At 32.3% G+C, this 26,356-nt stretch overlaps 1 protein-coding gene across 1 annotated transcript; it reads right to left on the reverse strand.

Annotated features, from left to right (window-relative positions):
- Nucleotides 1–14,587: 14,587 nt before the first annotated feature.
- On the reverse strand, nucleotides 14,588–24,537 carry LOC114424178 (probable E3 ubiquitin-protein ligase ARI7). Its single transcript, XM_028391033.1, has 6 exons — nucleotides 24,499–24,537; nucleotides 24,003–24,059; nucleotides 23,784–23,874; nucleotides 23,417–23,589; nucleotides 16,539–16,596; nucleotides 14,588–14,664 (listed from the first exon to the last, which is right to left on the reverse strand). Exons 1-6 carry the CDS (start codon nucleotides 24,535–24,537, stop codon nucleotides 14,588–14,590), a joined length of 495 nt encoding a protein of 164 aa, XP_028246834.1.
- Nucleotides 24,538–26,356: the final 1,819 nt, after the last annotated feature.

The raw sequence follows: 26,356 nt of genomic DNA on the forward strand, positions 1-26,356 counted from the left end.
ATGGCATGAGTTTCATTAACAATCAATCTTTTGAGATCTTTCAACACTTTCTACAGAATTTTCTAATTCATTTCTCTTCATCTTTCTAAAAGTTTTTGATCGACACTTTCTCTTCCAAGAAAAGTTCTTTGTTCAAAAACTTGTGTTATTCATCTTTTTCATTCTCTTCTCCCTTTGCCAAAAGAACAAAAAGGACTAACCGCATGAATTCTTTAGTGTCTCTCTTCTCCCTTACAAAAGATTCAAAGGACTAACCGCCTGAGAATTCTTTTGATTCTTCCCTTCCCCTTAAGCAAAAGATTTCAAAGGACTAACTGCCTGAGATATCTTTTATTTCCCCTTACAAAGATTCAAAGGACTAACCATCTGAGAATTCTTTGTCCCAGCACATTGGAGGGTACATCCTTTGTGGTACAAGTAGAGTGTACATATACTTGGGGATTTTTATACTGAGAACAAGAGAGGGTACATCTCTTATGGATCAGTTCAAGTGGAGGGTACATCCACTTGGTTTTTCAAAGAGAACAAGGGAGGGTACATCCCTTGCGGATCTTTGGCTTGTAAAGGATTTTACAAGGTTGAAAGAAATCTCAAGAACCGCAGGTTGCTTGGGGACTAAATGTAGGCACGGTTTGTGGCCGAACCAGTATAAATCTTGTGTTTGTCTTCTTCTTCCCTACGCACTCTTTAATTTTTGCTGTGTACTTTTAATTATCGCTTTTACTTTTGGTTAAGTTTCTATTTCTGTTTTTTACTTTCTTAACTTTGTAGTAAAAGCCTAATTGAATCTAGTAACATTAAGAAAGATAGATTTTTAATTAGTCAAGACACGTTCATAATTAATTCAACCCCCCCTTCTTAATTATTCCGATGCCACTTGATCCAACAGACATAATTTGTAGGAGGAACGTAAAAAATAAGAGGGGCAAATAATACAAGTCAAAGAATATGATAATGTCTATACTAATAATTCACATATAATATGATACTTGGTAGAAAATTTAAAAGTGCTTTCAGGGGTCAAAATGATAGTATGTGATAAAGTTTGGAGACCAAAATTTTTCACTAAGTAATCTATTAAGCTTGAAGACTAAATTAAGTATACAATTTTTAGACAGGTGAATGACACATGACAATCACCAATGTCACATCAATTAATGGCATATATAATTTATTGTACTTTTTACACATTTGAGGATTATATTCAAATTTTTTATCTTTTAGAAAGTAATTTGTTAGTGTATCGCACTTTTAAATATCAAAATGAACATTTATCTTTAAATTTAATTGTATCAATTAAAACAAAGTCTTTATTTCAAATTATACCTTTTATTAACATTTTTATTGTTATAAATAAAATTTTGTAACTACAATATAAATGTATTGAAAACATTTATATATTTAAAAGGTATAATTTGAAATAAATTACACCCTTCTAGATAAAAGATAGTTTTAAAATAATATAAATGTTTTAAAACAATATAAATGTTAATATAAAAGATAAGATTCTCATTGCACTGAGGGAACCTTTCTAGAATTACAGCCTCTTGTATGACTTGAAAAGTCACTCTAAAGCCACCCGAAAATATGACTTGAAAAGTCACTATTATAGCCAACCGAAAATATGACTTAAAAAGTCACTCTTATAGCCAACCGAAAATATGACTTAAAAAGTCACTCTTATAGCCAATCGAAATTATGACTTAAAAAGTCATTCTTATATCCAACTGAAATTATAGAGTGACAGAAAGAAAGATGGAGAAGTTTGCCGGAAATGCATCGGTTGAAAAATGGGAGGGAGAAAGAAAAGTTGAAGAAATGTTTCTCAACTGGGACAAGGAAAAATGAAGAAATGAGCTCTCTCTATATAGGGAGTGAAACACTATTCAAGTATTTATCTTGAGCGATGTTGGACTTGAAGCCTTTTTTTTCTTTTTTTTCCTTTCTTCTTTTTTCAAACTTTCATCCTTTGTTCTAACAATCCTCCACTTGAAATTTGAAAAGAAGATTTTTGAGGATTTCATAAAATTGTGCATAAACAAAGGTGTCATACAACTTGAACATTTGCATAGTGAGTAAGATTCAGATTTTACTAGAGTGACTCGAAGTCTTGAACTCTATCTCCGACATCAAACCACACACAACCTTTTCATAGGTGTATTCTATAAAGCCCGTGCATTAAAGGCCATGCACGTCTATCCCGGTAGAGTGAACGCTCTAGAAATTTTTGCCCAAAATTTCATATGAAGCGGCCCCCACTTCAACATTCACATAGGTGAGTCTATCAAGAGTACTCCTGTAGCCTAGGTACTCCACTCAACATAGAGTATAGATCTCATTAAGAATTATGAATTTTTTTTTTCATAACTCATCCCCTTGTTACTTCAGGAATCATGCTGCTTTCACTTATAACAACATATTCATCTCATATCACTTCATAACTTGTTATTACCCATTGAACTTAGTTCTTGGGATCTCCAGTCATTTAGGTCGGGTTACCATCATGAATGATCATCACAGTAAGGGCAATAGTCTCATTCTTTTAGAAGTGTTATGGAATTTCTCTCTAGCTAATCCTTTCGTCAAAGGATCTGCTAAATTATCATCAGTGCGTACATGATCCACTCTAATAGCTCCTGTTGAGAGTAATTCTCTAACAGTGTTGTGCTTACGACGTATCTGTCGTTTCTTACCATTGTAATAACGGTTCTCAATTTTTGCAATAGCCGTGGTATTATCGCAATGGATCAACACAGCTGGTATCGGTCTTTCCCATAAAGGAATCTCTACAAGTAAGCTTCTCAGCCAACTTGCTTCCTCACTAGCAGTTGCTAGTGCTATCATCTCAGATTCCATAGTGGACTGAGCTAAGATAGTCTGTTTCTTTGACTTCCAAGAAATAGCCCCACCAGCTATGCTAAATATATAGCCGCTGGTTGCTTTGGAATCATCTGAAAGAGTGTTCCAATCTGCATCGTTGTATCCTTCAAGTACAGCAGGAAACCTTTTATAATGTTATCCAAGGTTTATGGTTCTTTTAAGGTACCTCATTACCCTTTCAATAGTGTGCTAGTGCTCCATACTAGGTCTACTGGTAAACCTATATAATAATCCCACAACATAGGCTATGTCGGGTCTAGTACAATTAGTGGCATACCTAAGGCTGCCAATGATACTTGCGTACTCAGTTTGTCGTATACCTTCACCAGTGTTCTTAAACAGTTTTACACTTGGATCATATGGTGTACTAGCATGTTTACAGTCAAAGTAGTCATATTTCTTTAAGATCTTCTCAATGTATTGAGATTGATCCAGATAAATTCCCTCTTTTGACCTAGTAATCTTAATACCAAGGATTACACTTGCTTCTCCGAGGTCTTTCATATCAAAGTTGTTACACAACAATGATTTCACATCGTTCACTACATGAATATTTGAACCAAATATGAGAAGGTCATCGACATATACACATATGATAGTGCAAATATTATTTACAGATTTGTTGTAAATGCATTTGTCACTTTCATTCACCTTAAACCCATTCGAGACTATTAAGTTATCAAACTTTTCATGCCACTGCTTAGGTGCTTGTTTTAGACCATACAAAGATTTATCTAACTTGCAGACTTTATCTTCTTGTCCATGAATCACAAACCCTTCAGGTTGTTCCATATAGATTTCCTCTTCCAATTCACCATTTAAAAAAGCAGTTTTAACATCCATTTGGTGTACCACTAGACTGTGAATAGCAGCAAGAGATATTAGCACCCGAATAGAGGTTATTCTAGTGACTGGTGAAAAGGTGTCGAAGAAATCCACATTCTCTCTTTGCCTAAAACCCTTGGCTACAAGGCGAGCCTTGTATTTATCCACAATACCATCAGGTTTTAGTTTCTTTTTCAAGATCCATTTACAACCAATTGGTTTGCAACCAGGAGGCAAGTCTACTAAATGCCATGTCTTGTTAGATTCTAAAGAATCCATCTCATCATTAATGGCTTCTTGCCACAAGTCAGCATCCAAAGAAGACAAAGCTTCTTGGAGGTTTGATGGATCCTCCTCTAATGTATAGGCCATATAATCGGGCCCATAATCTTTAGCAATTCTTGCTCTCTTACCTCTTCGAGGCTCTATATCTAGTTCTGGTTGTGCAAGATTTTCACTACTAATAGCAGGAAGATAATTGGATGAAGTATCCCCACTATCCCTTAATTTAAAAGGAAATTTATTTTCATAAAAATCAGCATCATTTGACTCTATGATCACTTTTGCGTTTAGGTCATAAAACCTATACGCTTTGCTATTAATAGCATAACCAATGAACACACATTCATAGGCTCTACTTGCAAGTTTAACCCTCTTAGGGTCTGGGATCCTTACATAGGCCAGACATCCCCAAGTTCTCAAATAAGACAATTTTGGTTGTCTTTTCTTTAATATCTCATAGGGAGATGTCTTGCTTTTTGATTTGGGGATTCTATTTAGAACATAAAAAATAGTTAACAAAATTTTGACCCACCAAAAAGATGTTGCACTAGAACTCAACATAGTAGCTATAACTAATTCTGTAAAAGTTATGTTCTTTCTTTTAGCTTTACCGTTCATTTCAAGTGAATATGGAGCAGTCGTCTCATGTATGACTCCATGCAAATTATAAAACTCATTAAACAAACTGGAATCATACTCTATGCCTCTATCACTTCGAAGTTACTTAATTTTCTTATTGAATTGATTTTCAATTTCTGTTACAAATAATTTAAACATGTCAAGCGCTTCACTTTTATTTTTCATAAGATATACATATGTATAATCAGAGCAATCATCAATAAAAGTGATAAAATATCGTTTTCCATTTCTGGTCAACGTTCCATCAAATTCACACATATCAGAATGTATTAAATCCAATGGCTCAGATTCTTTAACTACTGATTTATGTGATTTCTTAGTTATTTTAGATTGATTGCAAAAAAACACATTTTTCAAAGTGATTTGAAGATAACTTTAGAATAAAACCTAAGTTACTCATGTTAGATATGCAACGACTATTTATATGACAAAGTCTAGAATGCCAGATATTAAAATCACACAGTATGTAAGCATAAGAAGAAACTTTATTAATATCAATATTCAATTTGAACATGCCATCAGTGGCGAACCCTTTCCCTACAAATACCCCATTCTTGGTTAAAGTAAATAAATCTACACCTATGGTCTGAGTAAATCCAGCCTTGTTTAAAAGAAATCAGAAACTGATAACTGCTAAATAATTGTATTTTGATAATAGAAAATAAGGCAAAATTGTCTTTAAAAATAATTATTTAGCAGTTATTTGCGCTTAAATATTAAAGAATTGATGTTTTGTTGAATTTTGATTGCAGATATAAAAACTAGAGGTGTAACAAGCAAAAAGGCCAGAAAAATTGAAGAAAAGAAGAAAATCTGAAACAGGCCCAGTCCAATACGCGCTAAGCCCGCGATCTAACAGAAGCACGCGCTAAGCCTACAACACGCGCGCTAAGCCCGCGATCTAACAGAAGCACGCGCTAAGCCTGCAACATGCGCGCTAAGCGCGCGATCTACACGCGCTGAGCGAGGGGGTGTCGCGCTGAGCGCGCCTACGAAGGCCCAAAGCCCACTTCAACAGCTATAAATAGAGAGTCAGTCCAAAGGAAAACACACACCACGACAGAACCCCCACTCCTAGGGGTTTCACTTACTCCCTTTCTTTCTTTCACCCCTTCTCATTGTAAAGCCCTCAATGGCCATGAGTGGCTAAACCCTTAGTTAGGGTCTGGCAGGCCTAGAAGTCAATGTGATGTATGATGTACTCTTCACTATTTATCAATGCAATACCAGGTTTTTCTTTCCTATTTTCTTTTCTGTTTTTACCTTGCATACTCATCTTTATATTCTGTTAGGGGTTAGATGCTCGGGAGAGGGTAACTTCTAAATAAGATTTAAGGAAGATATGCATGCATTAGTTTTAGGGGTTAGACGCTCGAGAGAGGATAACTTCTAATAGAACAAGAAGAAAAGATATCATAATAACTTCATGCATTTTATCTATTGAGTCTTTGCAAAGGCATTTGGGGGATAAATAGGTAAAATAGGTTTGTCATCGTGAAGCATCAGGGGCAAGTAAATGAATAGATGTGGGTGGGATAAAATCACCTGAATTGGTAAAGAAAAAATCATAAACTCATACATCCTAGGCAGGCTAGGCAAGTCAGTTCCCAACATTATCTTATCTTGAATTTATCTTTTTTTTATCTAAATCTTTTATCTTTCTTATTTTTCATTTTTCTAATCTTCTTCCTTTTTCTTTATCTTTTAATTTTATCTTTAATTCTTTTATCTTTTCCTTTATCTTCTAATTTTATCTTTTCTTATCTTCTATCTTTTTCTATTTTTTTATTTTAAATTTATTATCTCTTGCTTGTAAATTGGGTTTTCATTAGTCTAAGTACAAACAAAGTCCTTGTGGATTCGACACTCGGACTTCCGAGCACTTTACTACTTGTAACGATTTGGTACACTTGCCAACGAGTTAATAGAAACCAGATTCTTTCTCATCTCTGGAGTATGCATCACATCTTTGAGAATCAAAGTCTTTCCAGAGGTAAACTTCAGTTCAACATCTCTAGTTCCAGCAACAGTAGTGGTGTGGGAATCACCCAGCAACACTTTCTTATTTTCAACATTCGTGTATGTTTTAAACATAGCACGATCATAGCAGACATGGCGAGAGGCGCCAGTGTCTACCCACCATCCATTTGATCATCCAATCATATTGATCTCAGTTATCACAACTATGTATGGCTCTTGAGTCATGTTAGCCTGGGGAGCACTTGTCATTGAAGGATTTCTGTATTTACGTGCCATATGTCCCGGTTTTCCACAATTGTAGTAGAGGAATGGCTCACCGGGATTATTCTTGGCAGGTGGATGTTGTCTAGCATGTTGGACTGTTGGGGGGTTCTTGTTGCGGTTGGAGGTATTGCTCACATTGCGGTTCTGATTCTTAAAGTTTTTGCCAATAGGCTTCAGAACTACATTTGTGTTCTTCCTTTTAGTGTTGTTGTGAGACACAACCAACACTTCATCTTTCTGATCTTGTCTGTGTGCCTCTTCCTCAATGCGCAGACGTGTGATCAGAGACTCCAAAGAGAATTATTTGGTCTTGTGTCTGAGAAGGTTTTTGAAATCCTTCCAGCCAGGAGGCAGTTTGTTTATGATGACAGCAACCTGAAATTGCTCATCTAATGCCATACCCTCTGATATGATATCATGAACAATTTTCTGTATCTCATGGGATTGAGACTCTACTGATTTATCATCAGTCATTTGATACTTGAGGTAGCGGCTAACAACATACTTTTTAGTCCCAGCTTCCTCAGTATCATACTTCTTTTCTAAAGCCAGCCAAACTAATTTGGCAGACTTATATGGGCTATAATAATTATAGAGATCATTAGCTAACCCATTCAGAATGAAATTCTTGCATAGGTAATCATTTTCATTCCAGAGAGCTAATTCCATAGTCATTTTATCCTTCACTTCCTTCTCAGCATCCTCAGGTACCACCGGAATATCAGTGTTCAAAACATAGGCAACTTTTCTCATAGTTAAAGAAAACATCACCTTTTGTTGCCAACGTTTGAAATGATACCCTTCAAACCTAAAAGGTTTGTTGAGGTCATTGTTGTTCGAGCCAATAATATCTACGGTAGCCATAGTAGAACCGAAACCGTCTTAAAATTGTTGTAACAATAGTTTATGGCAAACCAAAAAAATTACTGGTTGAGTCGCGGACAATGTCGCTTTCTTTAAGACGTTTCGTGGCACTGCCAAAAATTGTGCAAGCAAACTATCAACCACGAAGTCCCCAGGATAAAACAGCTCAAATCACTGTATAAGATTCTCACTGCACTGAGGGAACCTTTCTAGAATTACACCCTCTTGTATGACTTGAAAAGTCACTCTAAAGCCACCCAAAAATATGACTTGAAAAGTCACTATTATAGTCAACCGAAAATATGACTTAAAAAGTCACTCTTATAGCCAATCGAAAATATGACTTAAAAAGTCACTCTTATAGACAACCGAAATTATGACTTAAAAATTCACTTTTATAGCCAACCAAAATTATAGAGCGACAGAAAGAAAGAGGGAGAAGCTTGCCGGAAATGCATCGGCTGAAAAATGGGAGGGAGAAAGAAAAGTTGAGGAAATGTTTTTCAAATGGGACAAAAATAGATGAAGAAATGAAGTCTCTATATATAGGGAGTGAAACACTATTCAAGTGTTTATCCTGAGCGATATGAGACTTGAAGTCTTTTTTTTTTCTTTTTTTTCCTTTCTTTTTTTTTCAAACTTTCATCCTTTGTTCTAACAATTTCACTAATAAAAACTTAGTGATAAATATCAATTATGTAATAGGTAGGCAATTTAATATTTAAATTAATTAAAATTTCTTAAAATAAGAAATAATAATATAATTAATTTTTAATTAGATAATTATTGAATATATTTTTAATTTAATAAATATATCTTAAATTATTTATCTATTATATAAATATTGGTCGAAATTATAGACAATATGAACCACCTAATAATTTCTATGGTAGCTATGCTACCATCATTTTCGCAAATGGATTGAAAGTTGTTCTCTTAATAAATTAATCACTAGCTTTATGCTTCATTTGTGTTTTACCCTTTGCTTTTATGTGTCGTATGAAGTACGAACACTTACTTTTTTTACGCTTGAGTTGGAGCGTCAAGACTCAAGACCATGTCTAAAACAATACCTTTATGACACTTTTTGATATACGTTCTTACGTTGGACACTTCTCAATAGATAACAAAAATATTAGTTATATTGAGCCAACATTTTTCTATGGCTCAAACAGTTGAGCCGGCATATTCTTATTTATATTTTTTTTAAAGAAAAAATATTTTAGTCCATATATTTTCATGAAATTTGTTTTTACATCCTGTAATTTTATATCATTTAATTTAATCTATGTATTTTATAAAAAATTGTTTTTAGTGGTGGTGTTGATATTATTTAAAATTTTTAATTATTTAAATATTTAAGTTCTAATAAATAATTATTGAATAAATAATAAGTTTTCAAAAATATTTATTATTGATTTTATGGATAAAATTAGAGATATAATGTATTACTAAATATATTCTTAGAAAATATTAACTCAATCATAATTTTCTTATTAGTTTGTATTTATTAGTATTTTAAAATTTTAATTTTTTTCTTCTGTAAATGAGGATCAAGGTCTTTGCTTATCTCTTTGGATGTGTCCGTGATACATGACAAATAGATTTAGTATCTATTTAATTCACTATGTGAATACATAGAAGTAGTGTTCAAGAAACAAACATAATAAAAAAAAGAAGATACAAAAAATATTTAAGTACACTACTGCAAAAATGACATATGACGATGGTTTTTAAGCACATTCAAAGACGGTTCAAAATCGTCTTTGAAGTTAACGTCATTGAAAGTCTTAACTTTACTTTCGGTGATGATTTTTAAAAAATCGTCTTAGAAAAATATATTATTCTAAAATGATTCTTATTTAAAAATGATTTACGTAGAAATCATCTTAGAATATCTTTTTTTGTTTTAAAAAGTAAAAAAAATGAGGATTTTAAGATGGTTTTTCAGATAACCATCTTAGAATGTATACTTTCTAAACCGTCTTAGAATATATATATTTTAAGATGATTTTTTGAAATCGATGTTGTTTTTTAAGGCTTATTTGTCACATAATTGAAAGTTGTTAATTTTTATAATAATTATTTTAAAAAATCATTTAAAATATAGGAACTAACACCAATTTTGCTTCTTTATATCTGACAACTCAACTAGAACCTTAATTGAAACTTGTTCCACTTTTGAATGACAAAGAGACATAGAGTAACAGAGATTCTAATAAAGGGTATATAACCGAAAATAAAGTTCAGAGATAATCTACAAGACAAATATTATAATAACAAAAACAATATAAAGAAGATTAGCAAAACAAGCAGGCTAGAGTAAAACCTGAGTACTTGTATGGAAAATTACATTTTGTTAAGTTAAAAATGTCAGCAGTCAGAGTCTTCGAATAAGTATAGACCTTGTTGAGTTGTTACTCATTATACTCCTTGACATGATCTACTTGAAGAACACAAATTGTTCGCAAGTGACAAATACAATGAGTCTACTACTCTTTGACAAAAACCTAATAAGAGAAAACAAATAAAATGTCTTATACCTACTACACTTTCATTGACAATTTTCTAGAAACTAGAAATATACCATAAATGAAATATCATTCTTAACCTTAGGCAAACATCACCACCTCCCCTACCCCCCAACACACATAAAAGGGGCAATTTTTTGTTGTTGACATTTCACAATAGACTATTAGTAACCTATAAATAAGCTACACATAATACATGAGTACAACTTACATGCTTTCTTAACAATGATCTTAATCCTTAGGTTGAGTGAGAGATATTAGCATTGCATGAACATTTGGATTTGCTAGAGCTGTCGCCACCAGTGAACATCACCACAAACTGGGCAGTGCTAACTAGAAAATAAAAGGAAGAATTTAATTAAAATTAAGTCTACATCAATAATACCACAAAAACCTACATCAATGCAAGAAACAAGTGTATTTTTTATCATGATATCTTTATGCAGAAACAAATTAAATTGCATCTCACAACAATACACATAAAAATCCAAAAGAATAGAAAATGCAATACAAAAAAGGCATCATACACATATGGACAACAAGGAAATGAAGGTATTGTGTAATTACCATAAAAAAGGCCACAAATGTTCTTTCAAAGCATGTAATAGGGATCTTGTAAGGATTCTTCCCAAGCAACTTGTCTTTTCCTTAGGAACTCCAATTCTATTGCATGAAAAGATGGGGAAAAGTGCTTAAGGAAAATAGAGAAAGGAAAAGTACAAAGAAGAAACCATAAATGGGAATGCTAAAAACTGCTTAACAACCTCCATCTTATGTTGATGAGCTCACGACAAAAATTAAAGGTGGTAGATTGGATTGAGGATGCATCCATGAATGTAAAACTGTAGAGCCCTCGAAACCTCTCATATTTTGATTCGTGAAACAACTATGTTGGAAGGTTAGTTAAGGCATGGTACCATGCATAAGTGACTTGTGTATCATGAAATTCAAAAGTCAAAATAACCTTCTAAAAAAGATAACAATGGACAACAAGGATTTGACACCAAAGTAAGCAAGAAATGAAAAATCCAAACAAATCTCATAAATAGGTGTTGCAACTACATAAGATGTAGATAAACCGAAGAGACTGGTTACCCATTCAAGGTATCAACATCTATGCAAAATAAACTATGTACAGAGAAAACATATTTTACAATTGAAACATGAAAAATTAACATGGTTACTACTTACTAAGATAGAAAAAGGAATTATATATGCAATATGTTAGCTAGTTCATCCAAATAAAGAAAATATTGAGAGCTTGAAAAATATTTGTCAGTCATACTATATAACATGCATGGTAAATACGTTAGTTCCATCAACTCCTATATTATTACATCAAATGTCAATATTTTTATTCTGAATTTCTAAAATAACACGAAACTGGACTCCCATCATGTAGCTCAAACTGATCAATATGATAAAAATGTTTTACCAGCCAGTGCATCTAATACTAACAACAATCCAATTAAATTGGCTTAGCAACATTTGGTAAATAATTCATAACACTTCTAGAAAAAAAATGTTTTCCACAACGTCGAATCGACGACAGTTCCTCAAGAACCGTCTTAGTATATAAGACGGTGACAATTTTGTAAATACGAGATTTTTCAACAAAGACGGTTTTACGAAAATCGTATTGGGAACTGCCATTCCAAGATGACTTCTCGAAGATTGTCTTAAAAGACTATCATTCTAAGACAGTTTTTATTGTAAAAACTATCTTAAAAGTGAATGTATTTTTAATTTTTAAATGTCTCCATCTACTCTCTTGCACTACACTCTTCCTCTCACTCTCTTGCACTAGGGTTCCCAATTTTTCTCCCCCTTCACACAAAAAATGAAGCCCCTTAAGCAAAAGAAGAAGCTTTTTTTGTAATTAGGATAAAGCTATTCGCACTCCTTCTACAAAGTCGGAAGCTAGCCTAACTACCCTGTAGTAAGTGCAAAACCGAAGAAAGAAAAAACCAAAACCAAACGAAATCGAGCAAAAACTCATGAATTTCACTCTCTGCTTCATGTAATTTTTGCGTTCCCAACTCGTTCTCCCGACTCAACCCTAACTCGCCCGAGTCCACACTCAAACCTGTGCTCATGACGAATAACCCTTTGGACGCTCTTGCCGATGACTTCCTTGAACAAATCCTCGGCCTCCAAAACTTCACTTCCGTCGCTGATGTTGGCCTCGCCGGTGCGGCCCCTTAGGCTTCGATCAAATCCTTCATCGTGTCAATTGCAACAAAACCTTTATACTTTTTTATTGGATACTTTTCTGGTAACTCCTATGTTACAAAATCATGACCACAACTTACTTCTCAATGTAAGTACAAACAAAGGAGAAAGAAATTCATCACTTTACTCATGGTTCATTAGTGAGCATTCATTTATTTACATTACTAGAAAATTTAAGAATGTAGAGAAAGGGCATTAACTGAATTTCTTTCCTTCTCAACCCATTTGTTTAAGTTTCAGTGAAACCATGAAGATGAATTTTTTCAAGGAAACCAAAATTCAAGGAATAACTAGACCTGCCATTTATTTAATTTTCCTTCTCCTGAATTTCTTTGCTGATTAATATGTCTAAAAATTGAGATTCTTCAACTTGATATATATATGTTAGATAAGTGGTTGTCAATGCCAATCAACTTGCTATAGACATCAATAACATGTCTCTTTGTAATTGTGTGTTAGGTCTGAACGTTTCTTGGTCAAGATTTAGTTAGTTAGGTTATTTATTTATGCCTCTAGCAATTATATGATTCTATAGGCTTAACACTCAGCTTCAAGCTTGGATTTTTTTTTTTTTATGAAAGATCATTCTAGTAGTTAAGAGTATAATAGCTGGAGCAAATAAGGTATGCATTTCATTTAAATTTGAATTATTCAATGGAATTTTTTTAGTTGGGTAGTATGGTTATCTAGCAATTTTTATGGTAAAATTGAAGTCGCACATCATGTTACTATCAAAGAATTGATCCTTTTGCATCTCTTTAATTTTTAACCTTTACTACCTAACTACATATACTTATAGATGCTATTGATAACTAAATCATGTAGGAACATGAACCATATAAATTGATCATTGTTCCACGTGAAACATTTGAATCCATATAAAGTTCCCATTTTCTTATAAACATTTGAATCCATATGAAATTATCATTTTTTAAATTTTTTTAAAAAAATACATTCTAAAACTGTTTTCACGTAAAAATTGTTTTAGAAAGTTATGCTTCTAAGACTATTTTTCTCAGGAATCGTCTTAGAAGCATCCATTTTTTTAGTTTTTTAAAAATAACAATTTCTAAGAAGGTTCTGAAACAAAACCGTCTTAGAAATTGTACATTTCTAAGACAGTTTAGAAACCGTCGTAGAATATATTGAATTCCATGATGTCTGCTACAATGATGGTCATAAACCGTTGTTAAAAGACCTTAAAAATTATCGTTAAAAGACCTTAAAAACCATTCTTAAATGTCATTTTTTAGTAGTGTAATACTCTATATTAACATTGAGCATAAAATCAAATGATTTTCATAAAAACTATAAAAGCATTAGTCCATTAGAGTAAGATTCAAAGGGACCTTCTTTCTAGGTAAAAAAAATTTAGATAAGAAATTTTCTATAACAGTTATCAAATCTTTGTGTCCTTCAGCCAAATCAACAACCGTGTCATTAGCATTAGATGGCTCAAGTGTAGCTAGTCCTCTTAATTCTTTTCCCTATAATTTATTATTATTATTAATGTTCTGACACTATCATTGTATACCAGGTCAATAACAACTATGCCACAAGATGTATCAGCAGTTGATGAAAGCTCAGAAACACTACGAAATTTTCCTTGACTGCACTTTTCAAATGTTTGGCAAGATTGTAATACACTATCTTTGCAGACCTAACAGGAAGCAACAAAATTCTCCAAGTTGGCAACAAATGAACAAGATCAACATTGGGAAAACTTAACTATAGGATTAAGCAAACATATAGACTATGAAGCAAACCATGAATTTCGTTGTTGTCATGTAGCCTCCAATGTTGAAAAAATTGATAGATTCTTCAGATTACTAGTTTTCCAACTCAATAAACTAAATGAGTCATAAATTGGGCAAAAACATAATAACCTTTGCATTTTACTTTCAAGATGAAATTTTGAACCTAGGCTTTTTTGCAGCAAATACTTCATCAACCTGTGTGTATGTGTATCTAGGGGGCTTCCACAACCTTGTTTTTTTTAAATCCATTGTCCACTCAAATGGTCTTGCAAACATAAATCAAGCAAGTTCTAAGAAAATTATGAAACCATAGATTGAAAAGGAAGTAGAAGATTACTTCAAAGGATCAACCAAGGTGGATTGAGATTCATCAGTAAGGTCCACATTACTTGCCAGCTTCAACACTCTCCCTGTCAATAATGTACAAATTGAAAATTAAAATTTTAGCTCCTCCACATTTAAATACTAGTTGTTCATATGGAAAGAAAGAATTTCCTATTTATTTCTCAAATTGAAACTATGTTATGGCTATATGTGGATTAGGGGGCATCAAATTACAAACTCCATTTCAATTGAAATGAGCATAGGCAATAGTAATACTACCCAACAAATAATAAGGATGCAACTCATCACAAACAATAAGTCTACATAGTTCACTCCCAAATTATAATCCTAGGGAATATTATACTTCAAACACCTTGAGAGCATGTGCCTTGTCAATCAAAAAACACATATAGCAACTAATCCTTGGAGTGGTGAAAATGAAATTATATGTCTCAAATATATAACAATAAGAGCATAAATCACAAACTAGGATAACTGAAGCATTTTCCATTATAACCACACATATTAAAATAATAATAGCAGAAACGCAAGATCGAGAATAGAGCCAATCAACTCAGCACCTTTGGTGTAGTGACCTTTGGCCTAGTTGTTTCTGGCACCGGATTGGAGGAAGACAAAGTTATCAGGCTAGAAAATCTTACCATGGGACTAGATCTATCATTATCCATGGTCATTGGCTCCAAATCCATGAGCATCACCCTCGGCACAAACCTTCCGCAACTCACTTAATTGTAGTAGACGCTGACTCGCAAGAGTTGCAACTCATTGTCCCCCTAGTACCTCCTCATGGAATTGATCCCGTGCTCCCCCACCTCCCAGATGACACACAAAGAAATGGGAAAAGGAAAGGTCCTAATGAGTATAAGTGAGTAAACACAGTCAAAACACTTGGCTATCAAAGACGGTTTGAATGAGTGATTTCAACATCGGTTCTCCCAAGAAACATCTTTGATTTCCAACTTCAACGTCGTTTTTTAAAAAACTGTCATCGTAATTTTACTAATATTTACAAAAGTATCAATAGATTTTTAATGATGACGATTTTGATAAAATTGTCATCGAATCACACCATTGTTGAAGCTTGTTTTTTTAGTAGTGTCAAATTTTTCTATATGCAAAATTCTCTTAGATTAACGGTAGTCACATATCGTGAGTGAAATTAATTTGTGACCCCTGTGAATTGGGAGACACTCATATCTCTTATCCAAGGGAAAAAAAAATGCATAAACTAAAGCATATCATTAGTGAGCAGGCACCGACGCACAACTGTTAATGACGTTGATAGCAATGGGTTGTCTTTTAACCAAGAAAAGAAAGTGTTTGTACGCCACATGAGCAGGTATATATTTTGAAGGACCACATAGAGAATTCCCCACATTGAAGATAACTTGGCTGGTCGCTGCATCCGTTTTTAAGTTGTACTTATCATGGTTTGAAACTCTGAATTATATCATTTATCATTCTTTTCCACGCGACTTAATTTGTCTAAACACTCAGATTAAACCATGACCAAAAATCTGGATAAGCTTAATTAAGACGCTTATTGTAGTATCAATATCATATATAGTACTTACGTAAAGCATGCCCAAACAATTATTGTTGGCCATGATATACAGGATATATATCAATAATCATTGATCATGCATGCCTAAAACAACATGATTTTCTTTTTCACTATGTTCTGGATGATAGCATGTGGGAACGGAAGACAAAGGTCTTAGTGGCGCTGGAGGAAAGTGGGAATCGATCAATAATAGTTTCTTTGAAAGAAAAAAATAATAATAACTGCTAGCTAAGCATTCAATTAAGATTTTTAAGAAATTAAATTCTATATCCCCTTTTTGTCATGGAAAACTAACTTACGTGTTGCGTTATCCTAAAAAGTAAAAAGATCTTTGTTCAGGCATGTTAAGTGGTCCAATGCGAAAATGACACATGCCTTTAGCTGCATGACCCAAAAGCCATTTTACACTGTTATTCTCAGATTCACTCAAATCCTGTAAATAATGCACAATGTTAAGATAAAATCAAGTTCTCTTTCGACGTTGGGTTTTCCATTGTTTCAAATGCTGTAGGAAGAAAGAGACGGAGATATTATGGCGGGTAGGCAAGATTTTCAATTTAGGTAAGTTAGTTGCATGCATTAATATGTGTTATTCATCGAAGTTTTAAGAATATGTTTCACGTTTGTAAAGGAGAAATATATATATATATAAGAGGCTCACGAGTTTAATACATTAAATAAAGATCGATTTGAAACAATTTTCATATTTTAGTCTATACACTTAAAATTATTCATTTTAGTTTCTACACGTTTATTTTTATAATCTGTTTTAGACCCTAACGTATAAAACTGTAGGAACTAAAATAAATAGTCTTTTAAGAATAAAATTAAAATGTAAAGATTGTGCTAGCTTGTGTAAGAACCAAATTAGTAATCAAAGTAATTATTTTTAATTAAAAAATAATTTGTTTGAATTAAAACTCTATTTTTAATAATAATTAATCTAATCGATAAGAATTGAATTCATATCTAAAAAAAAAGGTGAGTTTAAAACTTGATATTCATGTAAAGATTTGTAAGTGAATCATTTATATAAGTATTTACAAGTGATCGTTGAACTTCAAGACATATATCTTGACTTTGGTGAATTTCGAAAATTCAACTTATCCAAACTTTTCTGTATCAAATGAAATAAAAAATGAAACTCCGCTAACGGATTATTTTACATTCTTCCTGGTTACTTTTTATGTTGAAAACACAAATCTGATGTTAACGGTTTTTTCTATAAAAAAACACACTATGTAAGTAAAAGGATTGAGTCCAAATGTGAAAAAAATAGCAATTCATATATATATGGTGAAGATATATGAAATATGGGGGATTAGTAATGCGAAACTAAATATTGTGACTACTGGCCACAGAAACTGATATATATCATAATGATCAGGTCCACAGTACGCACAAATAACTTAATTTTAAAGTGGTGCAGTACTTGAGAATAATCCTTTTGTTTTCCCTTTGGGTGGAACCAATTGAGGCCAATGGTGTGCATTATTATATGTCCCACGTTACTTGAAAGCTACAAGTTCATATAAAATCATGAAAAATGTTTGAAAGTAAAAGAAAAGATAGAACTTTGAACAAGTTGGTTGAACTGAATGTAACTTGTCCGTTCACAAAGCAGGGCCAACTTGATTTGTTTCTTCGTATTCTTTATCTGAATGTATCAACATAATTGAAGAAAGCTTGGAAGGGAATGCTGCTCAGAAAGTATATAGAGTTAGGTTGAACAACTGTTTCTCTATTGAGGGTGACCTCAATTTCAATCACCTTCCTTACATTTACTAAGGTTGCTATAAACTAACTGAGGACCTTGTTGATGTTTTATTGTTGGAATAAGTATGGGAAGATCTTAAATAATGGCTAGTTCATTATTTTCTTATTTGTCAATATTAATTATTAGTTGTCAATTTTTTATTAGTAAGAATCAATAATTCAAACGTACGACCTTCTATATTTTTTTTTTCACTACGAAGTCAACTTTATACTCTCAATGACTAACTCATTGTAACCATACATTTAGGAGATTTCTTTATGTTCATACCCAATTAGAGTCGTAATTTTTCGTTAATATTAGTTGCTGAGTATATATTGGATTCTAAGTTCAATTGGGTTAATTGATGAGAAGATGCACTCAGAATTAAAAGCTTGAAAGAAAAAGCTGAAAAATTAAAGTTTTACCGACAAAGCCATTACAATAAATAAAATGAAAAAAGTGAAAGTTGGAATTATTTTCCTTGTTTCCATGGTACAAACGCAATAAATCACGACATTTTTTAACTCAGCAGAAGGGTTAGCTGTTGCAGAAAAAGAATTTCCGTAGTAAAGCTAAAGCAGAGAGTCACAAAAGATAGAAAAGGAAAGCACATAGTATTCTATAACAAGCAACCTTTTCTTATATATGACCACAGAAAAATTGTTCATGCCAGTGGCCAATCACTGAACCAGTACAAAAACAACAAAAAAGGCTGTCATAGTTAAATTTGTCTAATTTACTTACGTTGGTGTCACAATTAAATGAGTGGCCTTGAACTAAGTACATGAACACAATCCTAAGTCTTAGCTAGCTAACTACATGCATGGTGATGTCTTAGGCTTACTGTTGTCTTTACTCAAACCAATACAAACCAAATATACAATCACTCTGATTTATATATCATGATTTTACTTTGTAAAATTATTATTCTTTTTTATCTATTTATTATTTTTTGCTTATGAAAAATAAATAGGACGCTTATTTATTAGGTAATAGAGTTTTATGACTTAAATATTTCATTAAACTTCTTATCCTAAACTAGCTTAACGGCAAGCTCAACACATAAAAGAATATTAAAGAATTAATAAATAAAAATTATGGTTGTAATGCATTAGTAAGTGTTATAATTAATAGAAACTTTCTGGTTAAGATAATAGTTATCGAATTTCATTAATTAGCTTAATTTAATTACTAGAAGTTTTTTTCTAAAAGAAAAATAGTTTATCTTCTTTCCCATTTTTTTATAAAGTTTTTTTTACCATTTGTAAATGTATTTGCCCAGAAAATGTACAAAACAGGTTCTTTGTTTTCAAGAAGAATGCAAATGCTAATTAGTAGTACAGGTTTAATTTTGTGTCGGAAATGACTTTAATTTTATATTATTTGACAGAATATCTTGAGACACATTATTTTTGTTGCTAATCAATATTCACGCACAGGTCAAAAAATGGTATCAAATAATATTATATATATATATATATATATATATATATATATATATATATATATATGAACCATATGAACTTTGCATACATACCAAAAAAAAAATTAACTTTATTAAATTTTTAATTCTCCAAATATTATAATTGTGAGGTTTTAGTCTATTAAATTCTAATATTATTCATTGGGATACTCATTTTTTTTATCCATACGCCCTATAGATCGATAATATTAGTAGAATCAATTGACACTTTTTATTAATTTTAATTTATACATACATAAAAAAAAAAATCAGCTATCATACTAGTCTCCATTCTAAAAAAATTAAAGAAAAAGATTTATATTTTTGTTTGACAGAAAGCAAAGTTAATTCATTTCAGCAATAATAAGATGAAATAAAAAAAAATATAATCAAAGATGTGGTTGCTAGCAAAAAAATTTAGATACCCTAACTAGTGTATGAACAATTGATTAGTTTGCCTCCTAGCTAATAAAACTCACATGGAGTTTATGACATTATCATATACTATTTAATTACAAAGAGACATAATATTTATCATTGAACTCCAAACAACCATGGAGAGTAGACTTGAGATCATCAACAAGAAGAGAAAAATATTGATATTATAATAACAATAAAAAAAAGCATGCAAATCGTGCAAGAAATGAAGAATATTCGTTGGCCAATTAAAGGAAATATTATTAGAAAATAAACTTTTAACATCCATTATTAAGGACTTTTAATATTGGTTTATAACCGATGTTGAAACTATCGACGTTAAAGGTATCAATATTAACATCGGTTATAAAAATTGATGTTAAAATACACTACACAACATCAGTTTTATTAAAAATCGATGTTGTATTATAAGAAATAAAAAAAATTGTAAAAACATGAAAAACCAACATGTTTTAAAAAGTGATGTTGTTTTTTTCTCAAGCGCTTTCTATATCGGTTCTAAAAAACCGATGTTGAAAGTCGTATACAACATCGGTTTTTGAAAAGTAAAAAATTGAAACTTACAAATCATGGTAATCTCCACTTCCAGGGAGCAAAATAATTGCAGAATGGCTCTGATTAATTTCTTCCATCGTACTCTTAAGTTGGATCAAACAATGTAGTGACTCTACAAGAATAAAACATATACCTTTAATTCTACTGTGCAATAAAAATATTGGTGTTTATGAAAAACATTAGGGGAGAGGGAGGGGACAAATCCCCAGAAACTAAACATTGAGAATGAAATTTTTTGGAGTATGTATAATATACAAAATGTATTTTTGTCATCACCATATTCCAGCGTAGCCTTGCTCTTTCTATATAATCTATTGACTAACTGAAAGTTATATTATTACTTCTAACTCTAAGATTTAGCCTAACAAGCCACAATTTACATGACAATGATCACAGAAATATATTATCACTCTATTCACATGAAATTTCATTTAGTCATAGAGATGGTGCCTAGCAACTTAAAAACAATGCTTAGGACTATAATAAAAACCAATGGTTCTTTAGAATGAGTGAAAAACATGAGCAAAGAAAACCAAACCTGTAAGTCATTTCATCCATGACAGTTTTACCAACACAAATGGCACCTACTCTAAGGAGAGCCAAAGTTGTTGGAGCAGTAGAGGTAGCCACTGGATGAGTCCTTGCCTAGTCAGGATTCCCAAAGCCAAGACGTATCCTTCCATGTTGAAACTATTTGACACAAACACTTCCTTCAAGTTCAAGATGCAAAAGCATGGATTCATAAACTAGTTGACTTTGATGTCAGCAAAGGAGAATTTTTACAATCATAATTGAATCAATAGCTAAAGTTCTCTAAATTAACACCACCTATAGTTTATGATTGAATATTTTTATTATTATTATTTATGAATTTATGATAGAATAATTTTTAACATTTCACATATATGATGTTATCATTGATGTAGGGCAAACGTTGAATGACTTATTCTCTAGCTCACTCATCAAAATCAAAATCACCATGTGTATATTGGCTTCTTTTGGTGCCCGCGGGCGCATGGATTGACCCTAATATTGATTTGAACTTCAACCTTTCAAGACCCATATGAAATGTGGAAACGGGAAACTTCATTCTGAAGAGTTTCATCACAAAAAGACATCCACACCCAACAAATCTTAAACTCTTCAAAATGTAGTTATAGCTTTTCTGACTAAACATGCACAATATATGCTAGTTTCAATCATTCAACTAAGTTTCTGGCTAAACATCCGCACCTTTTTCTCCTTTCATACCTAGAGCTTAATTTGCGGCTTAAAGTTATTCTCAACTTAGAAAGAGGGTTTAAAAAGGTTCAATTTGTTATCTCATTCAATATGATACAATACTGTACACTTAGCTTTATATATATGGTGTCCATTTTTCAACTCAAATCACACGCACCTAACCTAACACGTAGGCATTGTTTGACAATACACTAGTCTAAGACTCTAAGATGAATTGATATTGTGAGATATTTTTCACATACTTTTATCTTACAAATAGTAGGTGATGCAATCCTTCCAATGAGGGGACTCATCACTAGAGTCATGGCTAGGAGACTCCAAGAAGATTGGGCCAGAGATGCAAGAGAAGACCCTAGGGTTCTCATGAGTCTTAGGATAGATTTTGGGCCCATGGGCTAAGTATGAGCCCACTTATCTTTGTACATATTAGATTAAGATTTTATTATTTTTAGGCCTTGTATTTATGGCTCCATAGTGTAGGGAGGGTATCCTAGTAATGTAAGATTTTTCAGCCCTTGTATTTTAGGGCACATAGACTAGTTTTTGTATTATGGATAATTTTGTAATTTTACATGCATTAAGTGCACTATTTGATGTGTGTGTGTTAGAGAGAAATTTAATTGAATTGGAAGAAGCCCAATCCAATTAAATTTTGGATCATCCTAAGGGGGAGGTGAGCATTTGCTTGCTACACCTCATTGCCACATCATATAGTCACACTTAGTGGAGAATCTTGGACTTGATCTTGGATTAGTGGGTTGAACCATAGCTAAAATTCACTAATCATAATTAGTGAAATTTTGGCTCCAAATTTGGCTCCACAAATTCAAATTCAAATTCAAGTGAAATTTAAATAGAATTCAAATTTCCCTCCAATTTTGTGTGACACTTAGGCTATAAATAGAGGTCATGTGTGTGCATATTTTTCAACTTTAATCATTTGAGAATTACTTCAAAGTTCAGACCTCATTTGAGGCATAAAATTTCGTGCTCCTTCTCTCTTTCTCCTTTCACTCATCTTCTCCTACCTTCAAGCTCTTATCCATGGCTTCCTGTGGTGGTGAGCTTGTTCTTGAATCATCTTCTCCTTGAAGTGACGTCTCCAATAACCTTTCCTCCTTCTCCATTCCGCTGTCATTGATCTTCAAGAAGCAAAAGACTCCATTGATGAAGAAGATCCAAGGCCTACATGCTCCACATGGAGCTACATCAGTAGGTAACCAAGCTGTCCAAGTTTGATGTCCAAAATTTGTTCTTATGCTCTGTTCTCAAGTACAGTTGAGGACAAATTGGCAGAAATAGAAAAAAAAATCCCAATCATTTTTACCTCCTTAATTCTTGTGTCCTATTTCATAATTGAATTTGTGTTTAGTTTCATAACATGAATAAATACATCTTTATATAATTAAACACCAGGAGTATTGGTATATTTGAATAGTGTTGTATAATTTTGCTCATCTTTAGTGTTGTGTAATTAAGTTATATAAGCCTTGGTGTAAGCTGTTTATCAAGATTCAGTTGAAGACAAATTCTGGTGTATAGACCATATAAGAAGGCAAAGTTAGAGCCATTCAAAAATAGTCAGCAACTCATTGACCTTGACATAAATTAGGCATCAAATATTATAATTTCTTATGGCAACTAAAAAAGGGACAATCAGTACATCACAACAAACACTAAATAAAATGTCCCAAAGGAATACAGGTAAGAAAATAGTATCTACAAATGTCAATATATATTTTGTACCAGTTCATGTTTTCATATTCAACACTATTTTTCAAAATAGCGTCTACCACATACCTTCTTGTTGTCTTCAATATAAGATTTGAGAAGGTAATAGTCATACTTCTCTTTATCTTCATCAGATGCTAAAAGGTTAATCATATCTTGACCATTAGCAGCACCACAAGTGGGATTAGGACATCTCAACACCAAACATCCCAGACTATCATTAGTTGATGTGCCAATATGTCCTAGCATGTCACAAAGTATATAAGAACATAAGAACATGATTTAACAAAATAAGGAAATAATATTAAATGATGCATGTATTGGCACTATAACCAAAGAAGAAGAAAAAAAGCAAAAGAGCAAGCCTTGATTTATTAACGATTCCAGATAGTATTTGTAGCCACCAAAGAATAGAAGGATGACACACAAGTAATACCTGCCCAACATGAATAGCAGTAAGGGTGATCACAAGCAACAGATTCAACTTGTGCACAAGGATACGTTCCAAAACAGATGCCACAAGTAAGCTGACCACAAGAGAGAAGAAATTATGAGATAATTCAATTAGTGAAGATTAAATGAAGTCCAAGCATCATAAGACAAGAAAATTCAACATTAGTAGACCTATTTTAAAGCCCAAACAACCATGTCTCACCTTTCTAGTATTAGAATTCGGGAAAACTGGCTTCTCCAACAAACCCACAATATTCCTCTGGAGAACAACATTTTGTATTGAAGAATAAAATTATGATGTCACATCAATCCATATTTTCACTCTCAAACAAGCACAAACAATTCCAAAATAAATCTATAAAACCATAAATATAATTTTTAAATATTTAAAACCATGACCTAGAACTTTCCCCAGGATGGAATAGCTTCCAAACCACCGTGGTCGAGGATCCATTTTCTGCCTCTAGCCATTGCCCTATCTTCACCATCTTCAGGCCCTTCTCCAAGAATTCTCAAGGCAATGTAGCTTAACGCTGACCCAAAGATTGTGTTGTGACTCTCTGTATGGAATCCTCAACCTCCATCTTTGTTTTGTCTCATGCAATGCAACAACCAATAGACTCGTAGGTTATTCAGTTGGAACTAAATTAAAATTGAAACATGAGAAGGTAAAGAGTCTCTCTCTCTTTGTTTCTGACCTCAGCAATTTCAACGGTTCTGACTTGTTCGAAAAGCATGGCCAATTTCTGGCTATCAACGTTGTAAGACAAACACACACACACACACGCGCACACACACATTTCATGTAAAATAAAAAAAGAAAAATGCAATAAAAAAACAAAATAGATTCAATTAATGAACAAAAACAAGAGTTTAAAATGCCTGCATCCAAAGAAAAATTTAAAAAAAAAAGACAATAAGAAAGATTGCAAGTTTCAGAAACTGAAGGATTGGAGAGGCATCAACAAGAACAAAGCTCCATTGACAAACGCAAGTGAAAGTTTAGGTTTCTGATCGAAGTAGGGTTTTGAAGAATCGAGAGAGAGAGATGAAGATAACTGGTCAGTGAAAACAATGTTTTCCTCTCTCTTTCTCTTTCTCTATTTATGAAGAGTGATAGACATTTACAAAGAAGAGTGAGTGAGTGAAGGGTTTATAACAAGGTTGCAGATGGTCATAGGTGCGATTGGAGTTGCTGGCAACGCTGAGGCAGGAGAGGAGGCACGCAGGCGAGAATGGATCTTAAATCTGGAAAAAAAACATTGTTGTTGTCGTGGATCTCATTTCTGGAAAACAAACATCATCACCAATAAAGGTCGCATTCGATAAAGGTCGGGGAGGAGATGAAGGACGTCAACTGCATTAATTGGTTCTCATGGTTGTCGAGGTGGGTTTGAAAGGAGAAGTCAGAGAAGGTCAATCAGTGGTGGCTTCAATCAATGTGAGAAACAAAAAAGAAAAAATAAAAGAGAGAAAGATTAGCATGTCACCAACATCATTTTTTAAAAATCGATGTTGAGTGAGTACGCACAACATCAAAAATTGATGTTGAAATGAGAATCTTAACATTGATTTTTTAAAAATCAATGTTAAATAAGTAGTGAAAATATCAGTTTTTTTAAAAAAAAATCGATGTTAACGATGACATATTATTATCAAAAATGTTATCGCGCATTTTGTAATATCGATTTTTGTCAAAATCGGTGCTAATTTAACAATGCTAAATCTTATTTTTTAGTAGTGAAATGATGAAAAAACCATTATTTTTGTTTTTTATTTTTAATATTAAACTAAACTAATAAAACTGTATATCATTCTCTGAAAAATGAACAGCATTTTTCATTAATTAGAATGAGCATATTTAGTGTACAGTTTTTAGTTGTTGAAATCAACTAAATATATATAAATGCCGTTAAGACGGAGTTTAAAGAAATAAAAATATAAATTATTTGATAAAAAAAATTAATTTCGTTTCTTTATTTGTGATTCAAGGTTTCCGTACACAAATATTAAGCAATTAAGAGTTTATATCTCAATAATTTTGAAAACATTTCAATATATTCTTGATTTCTTTTTTTCATTTTTTCCTCATTATAAAATCTTCCATTAGTTTAAAAATTAATAATTAATGCTATCATTAATTTTTAAAATGAAAATTATCTTTTTTTAATTTAAAGTGACAAATATAAAGAAACAGATAGAGGTAGTACTTTTTATACGAAAAATATACACATTAATATTTATTATTGAAATAATTAGAAGTATTAATGAAGTGCTTTAGATGTTTAATTTATTGACTACCTTGGTACACCTTTTAATTAGTAAGTTTCAAAATATATCTTTAATAGATTAAAGAGCATTCTTTCAAAAAAAAAAAAAAGATTTAAGATTACCTCTTAAGACAATGAACTGAATGAAGGGTAGACTTCCATTAACGTAATCACGTTACATATATAAATGTGTTTTCATTAATTAAAATTTCACTTAACTTTTTTATGCTTATTAAAAGTTTACTTAACTGCTTGCGTAAGAGTTTGGTAACCAGAGGCATTTTCA

The sequence above is a fragment of the Glycine soja genome, chromosome 8 (genome assembly GCF_004193775.1).
Source record: "Glycine soja cultivar W05 chromosome 8, ASM419377v2, whole genome shotgun sequence".
In the NCBI taxonomy this organism is placed as follows: domain Eukaryota; kingdom Viridiplantae; phylum Streptophyta; class Magnoliopsida; order Fabales; family Fabaceae; genus Glycine; species Glycine soja.

Coding starts and splice junctions, on each gene's coding strand:
- LOC114424178 (XM_028391033.1), bottom strand. CDS start 24,537: ATGCTTTTCGAACAAGTCAGAACCGTTGAAATTGCTGAG. Junction 23,875..24,002: donor CGAATTCTAATACTAGAAAG/GTGAGACATGGT, acceptor TCTTGTGGTCAG/CTTACTTGTGGCATCTGTTT. Junction 14,665..16,538: donor TTTGGGTCATGCAGCTAAAG/GCATGTGTCATT, acceptor CATTATTGACAG/GGAGAGTGTTGAAGCTGGCA.